The sequence below is a fragment of the Sturnira hondurensis genome, unplaced genomic scaffold, assembly GCF_014824575.4.
Source record: "Sturnira hondurensis isolate 20B ecotype Veracruz unplaced genomic scaffold, ASM1482457v3 Scaffold0006505, whole genome shotgun sequence".
NCBI lineage: Eukaryota > Metazoa > Chordata > Mammalia > Chiroptera > Phyllostomidae > Sturnira > Sturnira hondurensis.
In genome coordinates this window covers 7,925,795-7,947,599 of record NW_028079136.1, presented here as the reverse complement: position 1 = coordinate 7,947,599, position 21,805 = coordinate 7,925,795, and the positions used below count along the sequence as shown (strand labels likewise).

The following is a 21,805-nucleotide window of genomic DNA, read 5'->3' as shown; positions in this document are numbered from 1 at the left end:
ATTTCTCCCTTCTCTTACATCTTACTTTTATCTCTCCCTTCTCTGTTTTTCTCACCTTACGCCACTAGCCCAGACCTCCAGTAACCGGTTACACAGAAGTAGTTACAGGAGCCACCCTAGTTTCATTCCTCATCTCAGGAGGAATCCCTTTAATATCTCACCATTGAGTGGGACTTTTGTAGATTTAGAATCTAGATCTCTGGCACTGAAGCCACAGTCTTGAGTCTGGCCTTTCTGCCTCTATCTCTCTCTATGCTTCTTCCTTTCCTCCGTCTCTCCCATACTCCGTTCTTCCCTCTCTGTCCTTCCCGCCCCTGCTCTCCTCTCTCCTGACCTTCTCTCTCTTCCTCTCCACTGGTTTTCCTTTTTTCTTATCATTATTTTCTCTTCTCTGCTGGCCCTTTCCCCCATTACGTTTTTTAGCGTAGCTTATATTTTCTATTCTTATTCTCAATTTTAAAAGCAGATGAGCTGAGTATGCTTTATCTCTCCAAAGAAAAGTTTGCTTTTTATATGTTCCTTGGTAGCTCAATAGCCTTCAATAAAACAGCTCCAATATGCTCTATACTCTAAGTCCCAAGACAAGAAAGGTTGAGAAGGAGGAAGGATGGGGGGCTGCTCAAACCAAATGAGGCAGACTAGGCTGGGAGCCTCGCTCGAGGGACTGCAGCTAGAGACCAAGGGCTATCCCAGACAGGCCCCGCAGCATCCCTGGTTGTCCCGGCTGTGTACGACATGGTTTCCCAGTATTCTGTATTTCCTTATCTATGGACAAGGGTATCTGACAACGACTGCACGCCCTGCTGTCAGGCAGCACAATCGAATCCTTGGAGCCGGACCCTCCCACCTTTCTCTGACTTGACAAGTATATTTAATGCAGTTCTGGAGTTCGTTTCATCTACCCGTGACACACACACTCTCAGCCCTTCAGCGAGGTCTTAGTGCCAAGCAGAGAAAAGACCAGAATCCACCCGAGCCCGTCCCAAGTAATAACAATCAGGTGCTATGTGTCACAGGATTAAACTCCCAAAGAAAAAACTTCCCAGATTAGGGGTAGAGATCACATCTGTAGGATATCAACTCTCCTGATTACTTATTGCTATCATGAAATGTGAGTTAATATAATAACAGGAGAGAGGAGGGCATGCAGATTGAGCCATGGAAGACTTGTGGAAACTCTCACAATTTGTCTTAACCTGGACCTGATGGACCTATTCCCATAAATACCCATGACAGCATCAAAATAGTACAAGATCAGTAACCTGTCCTAAGATACTGCAGACTAGACTGGTCTCTTTTGTCTCCATGCCTACAGCCAATCTCAAGGAGGCCTAGGCTCTCAGGAGGTGGGGTGAAGCTCTGGTAGTGGTAACAGAGAACCTAGGAAATGCGCCCATGGGGGACTTCTGAGAAGGGACTCGGAGCGAGTGCTATGAGGAAATCAGCCCCAACTCCATTTATACAAACACAGTGGCATTCCTGGAACATATGTGTGCTGAGTATTACTTATTTTTGGATGCTTTATCTGTCTCTCTGGAGTGAAGGGCTATAAAACAGCAAAACAAAAGGTACTCATTTCATGCACAGGAAGAAAGAGGGGAACTGAGGACCTCCATCCTATTCTCCTGCCAGCGTCACAGGGTGAAAGGGGTAAGGGAAGGATCCACTTTCAGGGTCAGGAAAGCAGGCTGAATCTCTAGGGCCTGCAAGGAAGGAAAGGGCTCCTGAAGCGCACACTAGGGTTGGGGAAGGGCTTGGGAATGCGGCCACTGCTGACATTGGGTGCCTCGCACATGGGAGGAGCTCATCTGTCAACGGCGATGACGCCGCCTGCCCTCTCTAGCACCTAGGATCGAGGAGAGGTCAGATGAGAAACAGTGGAAGTCTGCGGCCAGCCGTAAAAGTCTGCAGAGCAATCACGGACACTTCCAAGCTGGCAGGTTTGTAATGGACACCCTGATCTCATCTTTACATATAAAACCTTCAGACTTCACTGGGAAAAATGTGTATTTGAGATTTTCAAGTGAAAATAACCACTTTCTAGTTCAGGGAAGAAAAGAAGTCAACATACAGAAATATTCACTCTGCTAATCCACTGAGGTTGCCTTTGGGGTGAGAGGGGAGACAGCCCTGAGCCTAAAGAGCCCCTCCTTACCTCCCTGACCTGGTATACCCTCACTGACCCTTATTTTCTCTCCTCCTAAACTGTTTGTTTCTGTCCCAGTGTTCTTCTTGTCCCTTATCTCTTTATTTCTTTGTCTCCTCATCTCTGTTTGCACCTGCTTGACCTGGGACTGCTCTGACTCGCCTCATCTGGAATGCATGTAATCCACCTGTCTGGACCACCCGCCCTCCACAACTTGCTGGCCTGCTACTTCCCTGAACTGTCTGACTTTCACCCTCCTCTGCTTGTCACCCATGCGATCTTCACCCATCTTACCTGTCTCCTGCTCCGCCTGTGCTCTGTGCCCTCTCCCCACCTCACCACCCAGATCATTTTCTGGAGTTCAATCTGTTAACCATTAGTATTATAATTGTAGCCACATGGTGATGTCAAATATCAGAGAAATCATTGTTCTTTCATTTTATCAAAAAGGAAAATTGAGACACAGAGTAATTACCCATATTTCTCAAGCCTGTTTAGGCCCAAGACTAGGAATCTGAGCCTGGCCTTAACAATTTGCTGGCTGGTCTTGATTTTGTGCCATTAGCTAGAAAGCTGGTGCCCAAGTAAGAGGGAATTGAGAAGTCAATAAACAGACACTCAGTGCACATATGCCCTGCGTTTAATATCCATTTCAGGTTCTTACAGCAAGATAATGGTGCTGGGGATAAAGTAACGAAGATAGGGTGATGTTCCACAGAAATTCACTTTTCAGATATCTGAAACATACCTTTAAAATGTTATTTTGAAAGGGAGCACTTCTGAAACAATTTACACACTACCAGGCTGACTAAACATAGTACACGGAAACTAATGAGGCCATTTCTTCAGTGATACAAAGAAACTCTGATGAACTTCTACATTGAGGTAGGCTGTAGGTCAGTGGTGCTTTAGGGAACTCCTAGGAATGTAGGGTTTAGCTTTTCCTCTCAGTTCTCACAACCTGTCACTTTCCAGGTAAAGTTTCTTGCCTTCTCCCTTGTTGTTTGTTAGCTGCTGTTATAGAAGTCCTGACTCCCTGCTTCTAATCTGCTCTGCTGTAATGTAAGAAGATGAAAAATTTCCAAAGAAAACCATACAGCTAAGCTTTTCAGGTCAACAATGCTGACTAGACACCTGAGTGCAGGCTTGTGCTCTCATACAGAATATAACGCATGAAGTTTGTGACATCTGTTTTTGCTGCTGCCCCGAAGTTTTGACTGATCACTTCTGATGTCAGGTGTTTATTCCAGTAGTTGAAACTGTCAAAGGCTAACCACACCGTGTAAGTGTGCAGTAGGAGAAGGGACCAATGACTTGGCAGTGTGTCTTGGAAACACATTGAAAGCCTTCACTCTGGCTGAAGGAAACAGAAGGAGACAAGGATAGAGGTAAATAGATTTGTGAATTAAATCCTTGGACTATCTGAGTGCATCAGCAGCTTCAGAGTAGGCAGACTAGTTTAATACAGTATAGTATATCTTGAAACAGTTGACTCCAGCTAGCTGAGGAGGGAACTAGTGTTTCAGCAAGTGGTTTCACAAGCTAATATTTAATAGTGAAGTCATTGCTCTTATTGACAGTGAGGGCTAAGCTCTTCTAAGAATTAGGGCTACTGCTGTGACTATAAATATGGTGATTTATGCTAACTGACCAGAGTCAAATGAGAGAAGTAAAGAGCGACCAGTGCCCTGATGATCCCACAAAGATAGAAAAGGCAAAGAGGACCCCAAAGTCTGAAATGGAAGAAAGAGGAAAGGAATAAATGGATTCCAGCAAGTCTAAAGTGAAAGCCAGAAGGAGCGGAACCCTCAAAACACTTGGAGGGCTTCAAGACTTGGTGACTCAGGAGAAATAGGCCAGAAGCTCTTTCGCCAGGCCAGGGTAAGGAAATTTAAGACCTATACACAGGAGGACCTGTTTTCTCATGGACTAGGAGATCCAAACAAAGAGCTTGAATTTGGTTTGTGAACTTAACCAGGCTAGAGTCACAGAGACAGGCTTCCTAGACAGAAATATACTCAGGGAACCAGTCCTGGGGAGTGTTTGACTTGATTCCTGAGTAGCACAGTGGATCTCTGTATAGTTCTACACATGCTAACACAGGCTATGCCCTGAGAAGGCCTCACGAGGCTCTTTGTTCAGGAAAATTCTGAGCAACAGCTGCTCTTGGGGCTAGGCTATGAGGTGAGACCATGGCTGAGGTTGAGAACCTATGATCTGATCCGTGGTAGCGGATTTGGAGACTATGAAGGTAGGATGCCCAGGGTGTCCTCACTTCTGCCAGGGTTTAGAGCATGAGTTTAAGCAAGTCATTTCCTGTCTCTGGGTTTTAATTTCTTCTTCCACAGGTTGATGTGAATCTCACTGAGTTGTAAGAATAAAAGTTAGAGCTCAGACATCACAGTGTTTTAATAATGGTAATAAATGCTATTTGTATGAGTCACACTCCTTTACTCTTCTGCATCACTCTTAATGATCCGGACCACAGGAGTACCTACTTCTTCAGTAACACTCACTGAAGATACATCCGGGCTGCTCTCAAGCCATGAACAGCATCCTGATGCCTCAAAGTCCTCTGTTAAACCCCCGGGGCCATATCATGGACAGAAGAGAGATCCCTTTCGCAGGTGAACTGGGTCTCAGATGGGGCTCTCTGTGATGCCTTCAGCCTTGACTCCATAGGAGCTTTCCACAAAGAGGCGTACATATTTTCCAGCAGTTGACTAGTTCAGAAGTATAAAATAAAGCCATCAAAATGTCTTCCAGTTTCACTGGAGAGGTAAGAGGGTTTTGTTGTCGAGCTGGAACCACGTTTTTTCTTCAGAGAGGCTGAACCAAGACTAGGAAGCTTAGGCAACAGCTAGTATCAGACAAATGTCAAAGTTCACTCAGAAACATCATGGTGGGTTCAGGGAAGGTGGAGGGACAAAATGCTCCTAGGATTGCAGAGCTCATGCCACTGGAAAATCCATTCTAGAACTTTCACATTTCATTTTCAGCAGCAATCTGCTTTCGCATCAAACAGCTCATTGAGTCCTAAGTCCTAGGTACCTGCGTGCGGCTGCTCTGCTCTAACCAAACCCGTCCTTGTGGCGTGTAAAGTCGGCGAGCGGCTCAGAGCACGAGCAGGTCCCTGTGGAACACAGGTGCCCAGTGCCATGGGTTCCTCCGTCCCGTGACCTTCAGAGAGACTCTGACTTCCCTGGCACTCAGGCCAGTACAGACTAAGGGGTGGGCTGGAGGCCGAAGAAAACCTCTACCATATAAAGAAAACCAAGACCAAACTAGGTCTTGAGACCAAACTGGCTCCTGAGACCTCTCCCCAGGAGGCCTCAGCCTACTTCAGAGATTGTGAGGACAGGAAAGTCCAGGACACGAGAGGCCACATGGAGTCCCACCTCTCACACTGCAGTGTACAAAGAGAGGTCATTTACCTTAGTCACTGAACAACACATGGTTGAGTCAGGAACCCGGGCTCAGGTCCTAACGTTGCCAATAACCAACTGTGTAACTCTTAGGTGGGTCACTTAACCTCTCTGTGTCTCAGTTTCCACAACTTTCAAAGGGGAGCAAGAAAGTGGCTTCCTCGTAGTATTTCTAGGATAGACAAATAGATAAAATGGAATAATTCATGAAAACATCTATGGAAAAAGTAGAAAATGCTATACAGAGTATTACTATTCATCGATAAGGTGCTCAAAATTTTATTTGGTGTCCTCAAGCTTCATACCCTCCACCCTTCTCAACTGTAGGCTTAAAACAATGAATGCACTACAAAAGAAAGCCCTTTTTCTCACTTAAGAAGCTTTGTTTATAATTAGTACTCTCTCAGTTAAGTAGACCCAAAGGGTCCTCTGGGCCAGGATGACAATCCGGAGGTCCCTTTTTCTGGGAGTCCAAGCCATAAAGAAGCCTATAAAACATGTGAAAAATTCCAGGCCTTCTGGCCTCTCAACCTCTGCATGAGCCCAGGTTAATAAAGGGCAGGGCAGCTGAAGATGAGAAGTTAGAGTTCCTAGGACCTTCACTAACCCCACCACCAATCTGCAGCCACACAGGAGGGCAGCATCGCCTCAGCATGACTCCATGCTTGCGCCTGGCTCGCCTCCTCTCCTTCCTCTATCCTGTGTTTAGGTACAGAACTGAGACTCGTCAAACAAGCAGTGACACTTTCTACATGGCTTCCACTACCACTTGAACCCTGGCAAATCCCGTGCTTCCTTCTGAACTACTGACACCTGCAGCCAGCTGCCTTTTGGTCATCTTCTAATGCAGCTTCCACAGAAGAACACCAGCAACTCCAAACTTGTTTCTCCTTCCAAATATGCTTTCCTCCCATGCTCACATCGCACTGAATGGCAAACCAGGGGGCCAAAACAGACCTGGGCGTCAAGCCAAAAGACGTTCTTTCCCTCACTTCCCATTGCTGATCAGACTGAGTCCAAAAGCGCCTGTAACTGATCTCTCAAAGTCCTTGCTTCCTCTTTAGTCCCATCATCACTGATTTCATTCAACCTCTCCTATTTCTCCTCTGTACTATTTTGGTCTCTTTTACTGCAGTTAGAGTGACTTTTCTAACATTTAATTCAAACCAGGTCCCTCCTTGCTAGAAATTTCTTATTCACTCCTCACAACCCACAGACTGGGTGCATAGGCTTTCCAGCCTCTCTGGCTTCACTCCCATCCCCCAGTACACCTCACGTTCTTACCAAGCCAACTCAATCCGAAACCCCTAAGTGCCCACGGCTGCCTCTCGCTTCTGGAGCTTCCTACTCACCATTCCCTTTGACTGTGTGCTCTAGTCCCCCACTCCCACCCCTTCCACTAGCCTAACTTCTTCAAATCTCATCTCAAAACCATGTCCTCTGGGAATCTTCTCTGAATGGTCCCTTTGCTCCAGGTTAGGTGTCCTTTCTCTGCCCCCCGACTATCACAGCACTTTGTCATGCTTTATTGTTGCTGCTTAACTATCTCTCCCTCTAGACTTAAGCTCCAGCATGAGACAATTGACCCATGTGTGCCTGACACCTAGCAAAAATGTTAGCACATTCTAGGGGATTAATATATATATTTGAACATCAAGTGAATAAGTGTTCAGATAGATAGGCAGTTCACCTAAGATTTAAGAACCTGATATTAAACCTTTACCCTAAGAGCCACAAGGTCCTATTTACAGCATTTCTGCAGCCTCTACGCCAAAGCATTTTGACAGGTAGAGCAGGACAGGCATAAACAGAAACCACTAATACCAGAGACCTATGCAGACTTCGAGAGTCACCAGGGATTCCCTAGTTCAGATTTCATTTTGGCCACCCCTTACTTTTCTAAACTCTCTTCTCAAGTACCACTGAAATAGACTGACCTAAGACATGGATGGCACTGGTGCTGCTAGGGAGACATGGTGAAGGGTAGGTACACAGGCAACTTGTGAACTGGGGCTGTAGTCCAGAGTGATGCTACAGGCCTGAGGGTGCCGGGTAGAAGGGCACAGAATAGCTGGCAGAGCTTCAGGTGCAGGGCTGAGTGAGAGGCACCAGGGGGGCTGAGGGGACCAGACCAGAGAAGGCAACAGGATAATAGGAATGGGGCCAAGGTACACAGAGAGGGCTGAGTGGAGGGCATGACACAGCACAAGGTTCCAGCTAGGAGGATGACAGTGGTAGGGGGTGAAGGGCAGGGGTAAAAGTAAAATTGCTGAGGAGCAGTGGGTTAGGGTTACATCCAGTAAATGAACACTTCTGGCAAACAAGGAGGTGGGTGGACAGGTAGGGCTCCAGTAGCTGATCTTCAAGAGATCTCAGTGCACCTGGCTGCTCGGGACATGCCTACAGATCACTCACCCAACAAATTCCACCAATTCTAATTCTAAGGCCAACCAGCTTTGGGGTGTGGAGTCATAGGAAACACTTCCCTTGTTGTCATTGCAGAGAGGAAAAAGTTCAGGCTTTGGATTCTGACAGACCTCATTTAAAATAAACCGCAGCCTTTTGCCTACCAGCCATAGCGCCCTGGACCTCAGTTTTCTTAGCTATAAAATGGGGACGTTCACCTCACAGAACTGTCAGGAGGGGTGAGATAATAATGCTTGTGAAGCACACGCACAGTTCTAGGCACAGAGTAAGTGTTCAATAAATTGGCTCTTTCCCATTCTAAATGAAGCTTAATATCATTTTAAGTATATATGTGGGTGTGGAAATGGGGGTGAGAAGGACCCATGTTGCTGACTCATTAGGACAGAAGGCATGAGTCAGGGCTGTGTAGCATCCAGGGATGGGACAGCGACACTCCTCCCCCCGCCCAGTCCTCCTCATCCAGCTCCCGGGGGTCTTGGCTGGCAGTGGGTCCCACGTGGTTAGGACAAGCAGGCTCCGTTAGTACCTTTCTCACCACATTTGTAGAGGAGTGCTGGGTGGTGCTGTCCAGCGAGGGGACTCTGTGAGGGGTTTCTTCCCCGGATGACTGGGCCATATTAGCAGCAGTGTTCTTGTCGAGAGAGAGAGCTGGCTTTGGGCCTTCCGATGCTGGGGGCTCATCCGTAGCCTGGAGAAGAAATGAAACCTCAGTGGGTTTCACTGCTGAGCGTAGCAGCGGCAGCGGCAGCGAGGGTTAAAGCCCACCCTGCACTCCCCATTAGCACCACTGTGAACTGCCTAAAAATTCTTCAGACAGATACTCTTATCCAAATCTTTCTAAGATTACATCCTAATAACAGTTTTAAGATAAAACCCCTACAGAGAATGTTGAACAAACTCTGTCATATTCACCTTAGTCATTCAATGGTAATGACTTCCATGTAGCTTGGGTCCTCTGTGGACCCTAGACCTTTCGAAGCCAGCATGAGGATTATCCTATATCCCCTCATAGAAGCTGAGCCTCAGAGGAAAACGATGAAACATGCTCTAAAGTTGTGAGTACTGAGAATAAGTGTGAGACCTTACATTCTGTACTGAAAGTAAAAGTGCATAGAGCTGCTTTGAAGATACAAATATGATGACAGACTTAAAGAAGACAGCAGCACTATGGGGAAAGTGAGGAGTAGAGGTAAGGGGATGGAACAGGAAGCTCTGGAGAGAAAGAAAAGCAAAAGTTAAGAATGAAGATGTAGAAGGCAGCAAAGATCCCAGAGGTACAAACTGTACCCCTTCCACTGGCTTTTAGCTGAGAAAAGAGCATTCACCATCCCCCGAGGGAGAGAACAGGGCCGCCTCTGTGGTGTCAGTCAGCAGACCTGGATCCAAGACTTGGTTCTACCACTCAGTGTTCTGTGGTCTCAAGGCAAACTCACCCTCTCTAACTTCCACCTCTACATCTACGGATATGCATGGTGATACCTACCTAACAGTGCTGTTGGTAGGGTAGATGATATCATGTATATGAAACATACCTAGTTTAGTAGACTTACAATAAAATTTAAGGCTATAGCTGTGTAGTGTTATAAAGATGCTTCCCATAAGTATCTAATGCATACGCTCCCTCCACTTCTGAAGGTCTCCCTTTCCCGTCTGAGCTTCCTAAGTTCCCAGCAAGGAAAATGAAGCAGTCTGTGGCCACACCACCCTGAACGCACCCAATCTCATCTGATCTCAGAAGCTAAGCAGGGTCGGGCCTGGTTAGTACTTGGATGGGAGGAAATTGAGGCAGTTACAAAGATGAGGGACAGCCTCCTTTCTGCCATGGCACTAGCAGGAATCCAGCACAGACCAGAAGATTCCAGTAAGGGTATCTGGCATCACAGAGAAGAGGGCTAAGCAAAGCCACTCTGGAGAGTACTGAGCCCAGCTCTATGTTGGGACTAGGCACTATGTTCTCCAGAGCTTTCCTGAGATAAGAGGTGAGCCTAGGACAGTCTTGAAATGTGAGGGCTGTGCTCAAGGCCATCCTAAGGCGAAGAGACTGTGTTCCTGTGCCACCCTGTGACTAGATATGCTGTTTTCTGAGCAATTCGACGATGGGGAGAATATATACCCCAAGGCACCCTGAGCCTCACCTGCACAGTGTCCTCCTGGCTCTGGGACTGGACGGGTGCTGGCTGCCTCACGATGTAGTTGATCTGTCCTACAATGGTTTGCTGAAGATGCTGAGGTGACTTGGTCTGACTCAGTTGCAGGCTGGGTTGTTGAGCCTGAAGGAGAAGCTCCAGGTCCTTCTGCATTTCCTCCAGCTCAAACTTGTGGTGCATTATGTCCACGTTCTGGGAACAGGCAGGCCCAGGAGAGCTCTCATGCTGACTAGAAGCCAGATGCTGGGATGGAGGTAGAGGTGGGGGTGGCTGCTGCTGGGGCGGAGGCGGCAGAGGTGGCGGAGGTGGCAGCTGCTGCTGCTGTGGCTGCTGCTGGAAGTGGCTGAGCTTCAGCTTCTGGTGGTGGCCAAACTGGACTTGGATAGAGGGTGTCTGTAAGGTGGGCTGGGCATGGGCTCCTTGCTGAGCATCCTGTGGGGGGACGATGCACACCGGCTGGGAAGTCAGCTGATGCCCCAGTCTCTGGGATATGTTCTCCGGCTCCACAGAGGGTTGGGTTTCCAGCCAGGGCTGCAGCAGCTTTGGTGGGTGAGGAGTGCAAGGCAGCTCCTTCTCCCTGGGCAGCAGGGTGGAGCACTGCAGTGACCCCAGCTGTTGGGGCACTATCTCAGAGGGCTGCCTAAAGCTGTGGGCTGGGTGTATGGTGGGTGGGGGGACCTGGCCTTTGAGGGAGGGTGAGACTGGGGGGCAGTGGGAGCAGCACATAGACGAGGAGCACAGTGCGGAAGAATGGAACTTGTGTGAGGGGTGGCTGAGAGTCTCTTGCTGAGCCACAGGGGACTGGTGGCTTTGATAGAAGGATGATGGTCCCTGTAAACCTCCATAAGCAGGGGTATCTGGCCGGGACAGTTGTCCACCTTCTGTAGTGATACAGCCTGAAAGTTTGAAATAGAGAATGTTTCCAAAAGTAACCTGCAGTTGTTCCCTACTTGCTACCTCCTGCTCTTAGGACTAATGGAAATCATTCAGGAAACCTGTACCAGGCACAGAGATCAATGAATTCAACCCCTGATCTCTAAGACTCAGTCTGGAATAAGACCACTAATTGAACCTATATGGACCAGCTTTGGGGGCCTGAGCCATTCAAGAAATTAGCTCTGCTTTTACCACATGCTCAGTCCTGCCTCTGTATCCCATTAAAGAAATCATGGACTGCCCTGGCTGCTGTGGCTCAGTGGATTGAGCACCAGCCTGCAAACCACAGAGTTGCAGATTCAATTTTCAGTCAGGGCACATGCCTGGGTTGCAGGCCAGGTCCCCAGTAGGGGGCACGGGAAAGGCAACAACACATTGATGTTTCTCTCCCTCTCTTTCTCCCTCCCTTCCTCTCTGTCTAAAAGTAAATGAACAAAATATTTAAAAGAAGAAGAAGAAGAAGAAGAAGAAGAAGAAGAAAGAAACTACAGACTCTCTCAAAGAGCACCCATTCTTTTTTTTAACAGAATAGCTCCACAGAGACTGAGAAAAAAAAATCAACATTGGAAATAGGGAGGGAATGTGCTAGAAAGTAGCAAAGAGGAGTCATCCACAGGACAATGAGCACATCTTCAAATACAGTCCCAGGGAGCTGTGTTGGGGGGCAAATAGGGTGGAAGAGAGCGGGGGAAGCTCCACCACCAGCTCAGTGGCAGGCACAAGCACTGTCCTCCGAGGTCCCGGGGCCTCCTGAATGAGTAGATGGCAGCTATTTCTAGCTCAGTCTAAAAGCTCCTTCGGCTCATTGTTTTGATGAGGCTTACTTAGGGGAAGGCCGAGCAACTTGAGGGCAGAAGGTGTTTTATTCACCTTTGGTCTCTTAGCACTCAGAATGAGACCTGACCCAGAGCAAGGGCTGCCAAACTTTATTGAGTTAAATCAAAGAGAAGATTGCAGCAAAATAAAATCCTAAATATCATTCATCACTCTGTCAAGTTCAAAAAACTTCCAATGAGATTTAATAGCCCAGATGAAGGCAACATTTGGCCTTTAGTTTAACAAACCTACCACTAGGTTGTCAACACAGACAATTACAAGTTGTCTATATTCTTCCTAGAGACCGAATGTCAGCAAATTATTACAGCCAAAAAGAAAAATACACAAGATCATAAATTATCTGCTTACATCTCAACTCCAAAAAATGTATACAATATTATTTTTTCTCTCCTCTTTCATCTTTCCTCACTCTCCTCTGCCCCTATTCTTCCTCCTCTTTCCTCTCTTCCTCTTTTCTCTCTCCTCTCCCTCTTTCCTCTCTTCTTTTTCTCTCTCCCCTTTTTCTCTTTCCTCCCTCCTTCTCCCACTCTCTCCCTCTCCTTCCCTCTCCCTCCTCTTGCTCTTCTTCCCCCTGTTGCTGAGATTGCTGAGATACCTGTTTGTGCCCACGCACACATACACCCTCAAAGAACCACAGACACACAGGTTCACCTCACTGCCACACAACATTCTGGAGAGTAGGGCCACTGTCTTATCTCCTCTCCACCAATGAACCCAAGGTAATGGGGACATTTATGCAGAATGGGAAACTCAGATTTCAACTGGTTCTGTTGCAAAAGCCCTGCATAGCCACTGGCATTTAAGCTGTCCACAATCTCACCTATACCCATACCCTGACCCCCAACCCCTCACAACAGCTTTGCTGAAGTGACCTCTGGCCGTCTCAGGGAGTGCTTTCTCTTGGGCATATGGTGACTTATCCAATAAGCTAAGCAGATGTTCTACATTCATTCCCAGCAATTATGTAAAAGCCCACAGTGTAGGCCCTGGCTCACCAAGGGAAGCCAGCTGCTTGGTCCAGAAGTTAGGTTCCCAGGTGAATCTGATACTCCAAGGGGAACCAGGATCTGTGTTACAATTTGTCTCCAGCAATCGCTGCATCTGAAACACAATCTGACAACAAAGTCATTTCTTTGGGCATTTGTGCCTAAGTGACAACTTCCTCTCCCTCATTCTTTAGACAGGTTGAAGAGCTCAAAGCCCTAGCTCTTTAACCTCAGGTCCTCCGCCACAGGCTCATTCCCCTGAACCTTAGTATCCTCAATATCCCTCTCCCGCCTCATTACCACCCTATCCACCTGGAACTACCCCCACTCCCCACTGATCCCCTTCCTCTTATTGAGGGTTCTGGAACCCCTATATTCTTATTTCTCCCAGGCCTCAGATGGTCTGTAATTCCTCTCAGGAAATCACTTGCCTGAAAGTCCTCACAAGGGTGCTCCATTCATTCTATCATATCTCACTTTACAAGCCTACGAGGGCGGACGGTCTCTGAGCTCCACATTGCTGTCTTTTCACACTCATGTAAAACTCCCTTCCATCCTAATCTGCTGAGCTCTCCTCCCTTTCATTTATTTCCTATCCCTAACTCTGGCAAAGGTTCCACTTATCCTGCCAAGATCTAGTTTGTGGATGATGTCCCCATCGACATCTTGGCCTGTTACTTCTCTGATGTCTTTGCTGTCAATCAGCGACACCTCTCTTTTCAGTTCAGTCATCCTTTTCATCATCTAGGGCCATTTTACCTATGAGACCATAAAATCCAATAACCTATTGCCTGATCATAACTAGTTCTCACTCTTTCAGAGCACCCTCTCCAACCTCGCTGAACTCCATAAGCCTGTCCCATCAGTCCACAGGGCCAACTCAGCTTTCCATCATTTTCGGTAACAACACCACTGGTGCCCAAATTCCCTGCTCATCACCAATGCCTACCTTCACGGTAATTTGGCCATTCCACAGCTATGTTATCTGGGGCCATTTCAGTGATCATTAACCTCAGTCCTTTTTCTTGTCAGTTCCTTTCTTGTCAGCTACCTCTTCCACTGTCCTTGAGGACTGTAAAGATTTAAAATCTTTACATCTCTCTTCAGTGACACCTACCCAATGCCTCACTCTCCTATTATCACTTTCAACTTCACAGAGGACAAAAGAGATCATAAAGAGCAGGCTCCCCCAAACTTGTATCCCTCCCACCTCCAAACTTAACTACATTATACTGACACCTTCCCATTCTCCCATCTCACAGGAAAGGAATGCTTCCTAGGTTTAAGGTCAACCACTTCACTTTAGATCCCACGCCTTTCTGCCTTTTCAGCATGCTCACTCCAACACACGACTCTTCTCTTTTCAACTTCAACTGAACAAATGCATGCAAGTGTTTTCCGTATCAAAAAAAAGTCTGTCTCCTTCTCAAGCCATCTTCAATTTTCCATCTTTCCACTTCTGTCTTTCCTTCACCTTCCATCCTCAGTCCTCTCATTCTAGCTTTTAACCCTTCCTGCTTGCTAGAATTTCTTTCAAAAAGTCACCAGGGGCCTCCCAATTCCCAGATCTCAGGGCGTCTCTTCATTATTCATCCTCTTTCACCTACATAGCAATGATAACATTGACTACTTGAAATTTGAAACTGTTAATCTCTATGTACCACACACTCCTATTTCTCCTTAGATCTTTGCTTCTTGCTTTCCTGCACTCATCCTCTTCCTCTCTTCTCTGCTGAAACTCATGGTATTTCCCTGGGTTCCAGATGGTTCTTCTCTACTCCCTTCACAGACTTTTCCAAGGGGATACTACAGATATACTAGAGACTCCCACATCTCTACCTCCTCTGACTTTCAGACCCATCTACCAAAACAGATTTTGGATATGTCCTATTAGAGGCCCTACAAGTAGCTTAGATTCAAGGTCCTCTGCCATATGCTCACTTCCTTGAATCTTAGATCTTCCTAGCCTTCTCCTGCCTCCTCATCCAATGATAAACCCCACCAACTTCTCTCAAAGTTCTTGCTCCTTCTCCTGAGTATCACCCTCCTTCCAAGCCTAACACTTCAACATTATCCTCAACTTCTTTCCTTTTAGTCCCCCCACTTAAACCCAAAATACTTTGTTTGGGATGACCAGCACACTCCCAGTGTCCAGGGTAATTTCTAAATCTGTGACCTAAGACAAATAACTACAGAATTTCCTGGCTGAGTTGCCTACAGGAAGGAGGGACAATTCCACTGCAGGGTTTGGTAAAAATGGCATTCACTTACTAACTCAAAGGCAGTGACTGAGGGGTTAAGAGTTCCTACCAGCTCTTTGCTGAAGAGGAAAGGGATGCTGGTTTTGCTGCAGACAGCCCAGTTGATAAAATTCTGCACATGCTCGAACTGACGGTTGAGGACCATGATGCTCTGTAACTGCTGCTCCAGCTTCCGCTTCCTCTCATTAGTAATGCCCTGGGCACAGAGAGAGAAGAAATATTCTTGGACTGAAGTCTTACTTGGGAAATCTGGTGGCCTATGTGTGTCAGTATGGACACTAACAGAATCAGACGAGACTGCACCTGACAGGAGGACAGGGAGACAGAGGGCTGCCACAGGCTGCTTAGGGATGGAGGAAGGGAGCGGGAAAGAGTGGGTATATTTTATAGTGCAAATATGGGATAGGTGATGAATGTCTATCTCTTGGACATAACTTGATGAAGAAAGTGAGTTGTTGCACAACTCTCTTCCAAGGCTATAATGCTGCATAGTCCAGGAAGGCAGCTGCCTTAGAGCCATAGCACTGATGGGAGTTTGAACTAATTTTCCAGCCCCTAATTAGCCACCCTCCCAAAACTAGCCTGGACACTTTAAAATCTATAGAGCAGAAGAGAGCTATGGAAACTGCACATCTAAATTCCAACCCAAGCAGCTCTGAGTCCTGGAACTAGTTTGATGTGCACCTGGTTTCTGACCTAGGCAGCGCACAGAACCCATCCACCTGACCCATTTGTCCACATATACCTCCAACTCTTCTATGAGCCCATTGGCCTGTTTGTTCAGCTCATTCATCAAAACCATCTTGGCCATTTTGATCTGGTTTTCCACCTTCCTGTGCTGATGCTTCACCTCGAAAATCCTGTCAACAGGATAAAACATAGCATGGTAAGCCCTTCCCTCCAGGACTATGAGGGCCTAGAGACAACAAACCGAAGAGCCAACAACTTGGAGGATGCCCATTGAGATCAGGGCCCAGCAAGCACCAAATATAAAGAAATAAGAACCTTCCTCCACCACCTCACCCTTTGTACAACCCAGCCCACTTGATCTAAGTGGGCCAATGGCACAAAGCTCAACCTGGTTTTCTCTAGACAAACCTCAGGGCTACACCCAAGTCAGTGCAACAGCTCACTAGGGCACACAGCACTAAGGGTGGGACAGAGTGAGTGAGTATAGTTTCATGTAATCTGTTGTCTTAAAAAGCTCCACCAGACCTGGCTGGTGTAGCTCAGTGGATTGAGCGCGGGCCTGCGAACCACATGATCACGGTTCGATTCCCAGTCAGGGCACATGCCTGGGTTGCAGGCCAGTTCCCAGTTCCTGGCAGGGGACGTACGAGAGGCAACCATACATTGATATTTCTCTCTCTCTCTCCTTCCCTTCCCCTCTAAGATAAATAAATAAAATCTTAAAAAAAAAAAAAGCTCCACCAAACAGTACCATGCAGTAACAAGAGCATGGGCAGAAACACAGAGCAGACTAGGGGCTGCCAAGAACTGGGGGTGTTGGGGGAATGGGGAATGACTGCTAATGTGTATGGGGTTCCTTTTGGGGGTGATTAAATGTTCTAAAAGTAGACAGTAATAATGGTTGCACAAAGCTATGAATACACTATGAACCACTGAATTATACATTTTAAAAGAGAAATTATACTGTATGTAAATTACATCTCAGTAAAGCTGGTAAAAAATACAAAAGAACATGGGCTTTGAAGTCACACAGACCTAGCTTCCAAACTTAGCTCAGTCACTGATTAACAAATCACCTATCCTCAACAGTAAAATGGAGGTAACCCCTGACTCAAAGAATGGTAAAAACTGAACAAAATAATGCATGTATGATGCCCAACTCAATGCCTGCCATATGATGAGCTCTCAGTACCTAGTAATTCCTCTTCCTCCGTAAAATGCCAATGACTCAATATCATTTGTAGATTTCTACAGCAAATAATGGGAAGGGGTAAAAAAGGGCTGATTAGCACTTACTGGTTGTACTCTTAGGCTAAGTGGCACCCTCTTCCCCAGTTATCTGCCCTGTGCCCTGGTCTCAGGCACCTACCTCTGACTATTTCATAGCCACTCTCAGAAGGCATCTACTTTGGCCCAGACTCACTGCCCTGCCCTAGTTTGGTCCCATTCACTAAGTGATGACCTCCAGCCCCTTCACAGGCCCCGAGACCTCTAAGGCCAGGACATATGCCTTATGAGACATGTATCTGTATCTGTTTAATGGCATGTCCAGGATGAGAAGGAACAGAGCATTTTCCAAGCTAGCAAGGGGATAGCCTGTGCTACCTGTCCTCAATTTGCTTTGCAGATGTCTGTAGAGCAGATTTCTTATGGGCCACCTGTGTAGTCACACTTTCCAGAAGCATCCTCTGATTCTGCAGAACTTCTTCAAGATGCCTGCACCTGGAAGAGGAGGCAGAGAAAAAGCTGAGGAGAGCTGACTCTTATTCTGAGCATGCCAGCCAAGCAAGAATCCCCACAGTGCATGTCACAGCCAGGCTGATGGAGGCTGGGACTGCATCTAGGAAAAGTCAGAGATACTGTCAGCACTTGGCCCTTTAGTCCTTCTGCCCAGGAGCTGAAGGTTGGCTTAGGCAGGGAAAGAATTCTGATGCACTGGAAGCCCGACACTCCCACAAGAAGGGAGTCCAGAGCTCTTCCCAACTCCTTTGAGCAGTCAGCCAGCCCCACCTGTGTTCTTTGTGTTCCACCATGAGGCAGCGATGGCATGTGAGCACATCACAAGTCTCGCAGAATAGCTTGAGCACTTCCTGCGCGTGTAGAGGACAGTACAAGGTGAAGTCTCCAGAACCACTACCGTTCACTCCTGCCAGACAAAATAGAGAACGCTCTACTGAGTAGCCCTTGGCCCTCAATGGACACAGGGGAGACACAGGGCTTTGGTGGTGCAAAGATAGATGGTGCAAACAGCAGAGACCTCTCTCTGGGCTACCAAGTTTCTAGGAGTACAAGGAGGAATGCAGGCTTAGCTCAGATAGATTTGCCCAGCTGGCCAAAAATAACATACCATCAAGTCCCAAGCATTCCACCGCCTACCAAAGGCTCAGGAAGGTGTTTGTTACCACTGTCACACAGGATCACCTGCAGAATAATGACTCCTCTAAAACTCAACCTAAACCTCTTCATCAAGCAGGGTTCAGTGTGGTGATGCTGAAACCAGCTACCCAGCCTCACCAGGCTCTAGGCCGGACCACACGGATCGTTAAACCCAATTCCTGTGGGTATGACAAAGGTAAAACTCCCACGGTTCAAGAGCCTTGGGAAAAGACTTTCAAGGTAGATAGACAAATGGACAAACCCTGATACAGGCTGTTTAATTAAGTAACTAAACAGAAGTGATGCATGACTTATAAATACAAGTGAAAATAAGGAACTCAGCTACCTTCCATAACCCAAAACTATTCCGCCTTGCACCATCTGACCCACACTCGCCCACTCCCACCCCAAAGGGGAGAGCCTAGAGTGACTTCTACTGTGACTCTGATTCTGGAGGAGATACCTTTCCTTTGGGAAAGGCTCAGAGACTACCTCACCCCCTACCCCCAGCAGGGGAACAATGTCAGAGAACTATTCTCTGGAAGGTTTAGGGTTCAGCACTGCTTAAGGGCATGTGAGCCAGTAGAGAGAGCAAGAAGTGATACCTGGAGCTCCCTTCTGGGCCCGGGTGAAGAGCGGCCCCCCAGGCACAGGGCCATGCCGGTGCTCTTCCGTGCAGGAGCTGCACAGCCAACGGTTGCAGTAGGTGCAGAGGATGTGTGCCGCCCTCTTCTCCTTGCACTCAGAGCAGTTCTGGAAGCAGAGGGTTCTGGAGTTACTGACAATGTCTTTATTTGGGCCCGCCTCTATGAGTGGTCAATACTCTAGGGTCTGGAGTCCTGCGGGGATATTGTTCACTACTGTGGAGTGAAGGCAATTCTTAGAGCTGCCTGGGAGTGACACATAGGGGCCTGTGAGGAAAGGCATCCAAAAGAATAGTTGGCTCAGGGGCTATTAACACAATGCTGTGCTGAAGATGAGAGCCAAATGAGTAAGGCACACACAGCCTGGACAGGATGGCAGGCATTCAATGAGCAACACTGATAAAAGGAAGCACCGAGTGCTACAAAAGCAAAGGGAGGTTTCCAAGAGCTCAGTCTCAGAGAGGCCAGGAAAGGTCTCATAAAGAGGTGACATTGGAGCTGAATATGGAATGACAAGTAGAAGTTTACCAAGCAGACAAGGGAGAAAAATAGGAAGGCATGGGCAGAAAGTTCAACGTGCCTGCAGAGAGGAGGAAGCCCCAGAAAGATGACTTAACACAGCCAGGAAAGACCAGCTCTCAGATCTATGTTTCCACAACTGGGCCTGCTGGGCTCAGGAGTACCCAGTCCTCTCCCAGTCCACATGTTCATTCATTTGGGTAGCAAATACCTTGCAGGGCTGATGTAAAACATGTGGAGAAGAGATTTGGAAAAAATTAGCATGTCTGTTCCTGAATAATAAATTGACATAGATTCTAGTAGATTTCTCCTCACACTGGTCTCTGAAAAGTCCACAGCAGGAAGGGAGGGAGAGGAGAAATACAAGTTCACTAATTAAACTATGAACTGAGGATAGAAAAAAATGGGTCTCTGTCTGCCTAGCACCCAGCACAGGGCCTAACCCATGTAAGATATTCAATAAGAATTAGATACAGGAGCAAGTAAGTAAATTGACAAATGAATAAAATGTAGTGGTAAGGATACCTTAGAAGAGAAAGGAACAGGAGGGGAATCAGTCAGCAAGTAATGTGAATCTCAGTTTCAGGGTATCGGTCATTAAATACAGGTAAGATTGAAGAGCCCTGAACCCAGGCTGGTGCATGAGTTTAAACTCAGGGGGAGAAAAAAAGAAATAAATGTTCAATACTGGTATTTTTTAGTAAGAGATGTAGGAGAGAGAAAAATACTCCCATTTTGCTTTCCTCAACTCAAAACATTTTAATCCTTTTCTGGATAGATGCATAGAAGGATGGATGGATGGATGATTAGGCAGACGGATAGCAGGGTAACTAAGTCTGATGGAGGAATAGACAGACTTATGGACACGGACCCCACAGATTTCTGGAAAGGATCAGCTGCTTCTTTGCTTGTCCTGACTTACCCTGGTCATCTTGAATTGCCCAGCAGAAAAGCACTGCAGAAAAAAATATTCAGTTACATCGCTGGTAGGGTACACTCGTTTACACCCAGGACAGGTGATAAGCTCTGGGACAAGGAGGAAAAGAGCAGAGTCAGAACAACACGGCAGATTATACATAACATAAGCCCAAGACACTCGGCTTTCTAACACTAAACACCAAGGTATTAGCCAATACCACTTGTGCCAAAATGAACTAGGTTTGACTGCTACAGCCTGCACTTTCCACCTGGGTACTCTGAACATGACCGTCCCATTAGGAGCCTGCCCTACAGACCTCCTTTTATCCTCATCTTTGCCTGGTCCTACCTTCAGGTAGGACCTCCCACAAGCCCTGCTACCACATGCCCAACCCTACTCTAGCTCTGAAAATTGGGCGCCTTCTGGGGCTCCCACTCCTCTTTCCACAGCCCTGAGAGCTCAGCTCCTATTAATGGCTAAGCTCCAAGTTTAGCCCAGGACACAGCTCTAGCCATTAAGGTTACAGGGTAGCAAAATTACTTTAATGATCTCAAAGCTAATTTCTAAAAGGCCCTAACCAGAGAAAAGCAAGGCCTTCCTGCCTGCTCATTTAGAAGGAACTTTTCTCCTGTTATAGCCAGGAGAAACCCCCAGAAAAATGCAACCATCTCCAACACATTCCTCAGCACAGTGGGCTCCTAAACTATATAAGCAGCATCAGACTGTCCCCCTGGAGACAGTAGTGCTCTTCAAGGGCCCAAGAGTAATCAGCTCATTGGGTGCAAGGAAATGAGCCTCCTGACCATGACCAGGTGCCTGTGACCGAGGATGGGAACGACATGGAAAGGGGCTGTCTATGACAGAACCACCCCAGTCTTCTCTGTCACAATCATCAAAAATGACAGAATGGCAGTTGCTCTAGACTTGCAGTCAGACAAATGTAAGTCCAAACACCAGGTTTACCACTCAGCGACCGTGGTTGGCAAGTCACTCAAACTCACTGAACTCCTCTGTGCTCAGTTTCTTCATATGTAAAATAGAAAGGGGACACAGGAGTTGCTGTGAGGATTAAATTAGGTAATACTTGAGAAGCACATGAGCGTCCATGAATGTTGACTTTGAGTTCAAGATTTCTCATACCCCATTCATGGCAATGACCTCAATTATCAACTCTCCCAGATGATGAAAATCAAATAGTCTGAGAGGTAGATTGAAAAAATGGCCACAAATTCTTCCCTTTTGTGTGTTCATGCCCTTGCAATCCTAACCATTAAAAGGCTGAGTCTGTTCTCCACCCTTTGAAGCTAGGCTGTCCTCATGATCTGCTCTGACCAATTGAATGCAAGAAAAGTCACACTGGACAAGTTCCAAGCCTAACCCTCAAGTGGCTTTGCATGGTTCTGCTCTTGCTCTCAGGAACACTAAACTGCCAAGTGCACAACCTCAGGGTAGATTGCTGGAAGATGGGAGGTTATGCGCAGAGAAGCCTCAG

General features: G+C 47.0%; 1 protein-coding gene across 2 annotated transcripts in view; it reads right to left on the bottom strand.

Moving 5' to 3' along the window:
* TRIM66 (tripartite motif containing 66) overlaps positions 1-21,805 on the bottom strand; it is a 49,233-nt gene that overhangs the window by 14,570 nt on the left and 12,858 nt on the right. For both annotated transcript variants that reach the window (XM_037050126.1, XM_037050125.1), the window contains exons 2-10: positions 20,317-20,420; positions 18,837-18,984; positions 17,866-18,001; positions 17,461-17,577; positions 15,911-16,025; positions 15,215-15,361; positions 12,914-13,031; positions 10,134-11,041; positions 8,525-8,686 (exon numbers count right to left, since the gene is read on the bottom strand). In XM_037050126.1, the coding sequence (XP_036906021.1) occupies positions 8,525-8,686; positions 10,134-11,041; positions 12,914-13,031; positions 15,215-15,361; positions 15,911-16,025; positions 17,461-17,577; positions 17,866-18,001; positions 18,837-18,984; positions 20,317-20,420 (1,955 nt within the window). The remainder of the gene's footprint in view (positions 1-8,524; positions 8,687-10,133; positions 11,042-12,913; positions 13,032-15,214; positions 15,362-15,910; positions 16,026-17,460; positions 17,578-17,865; positions 18,002-18,836; positions 18,985-20,316; positions 20,421-21,805) is intronic.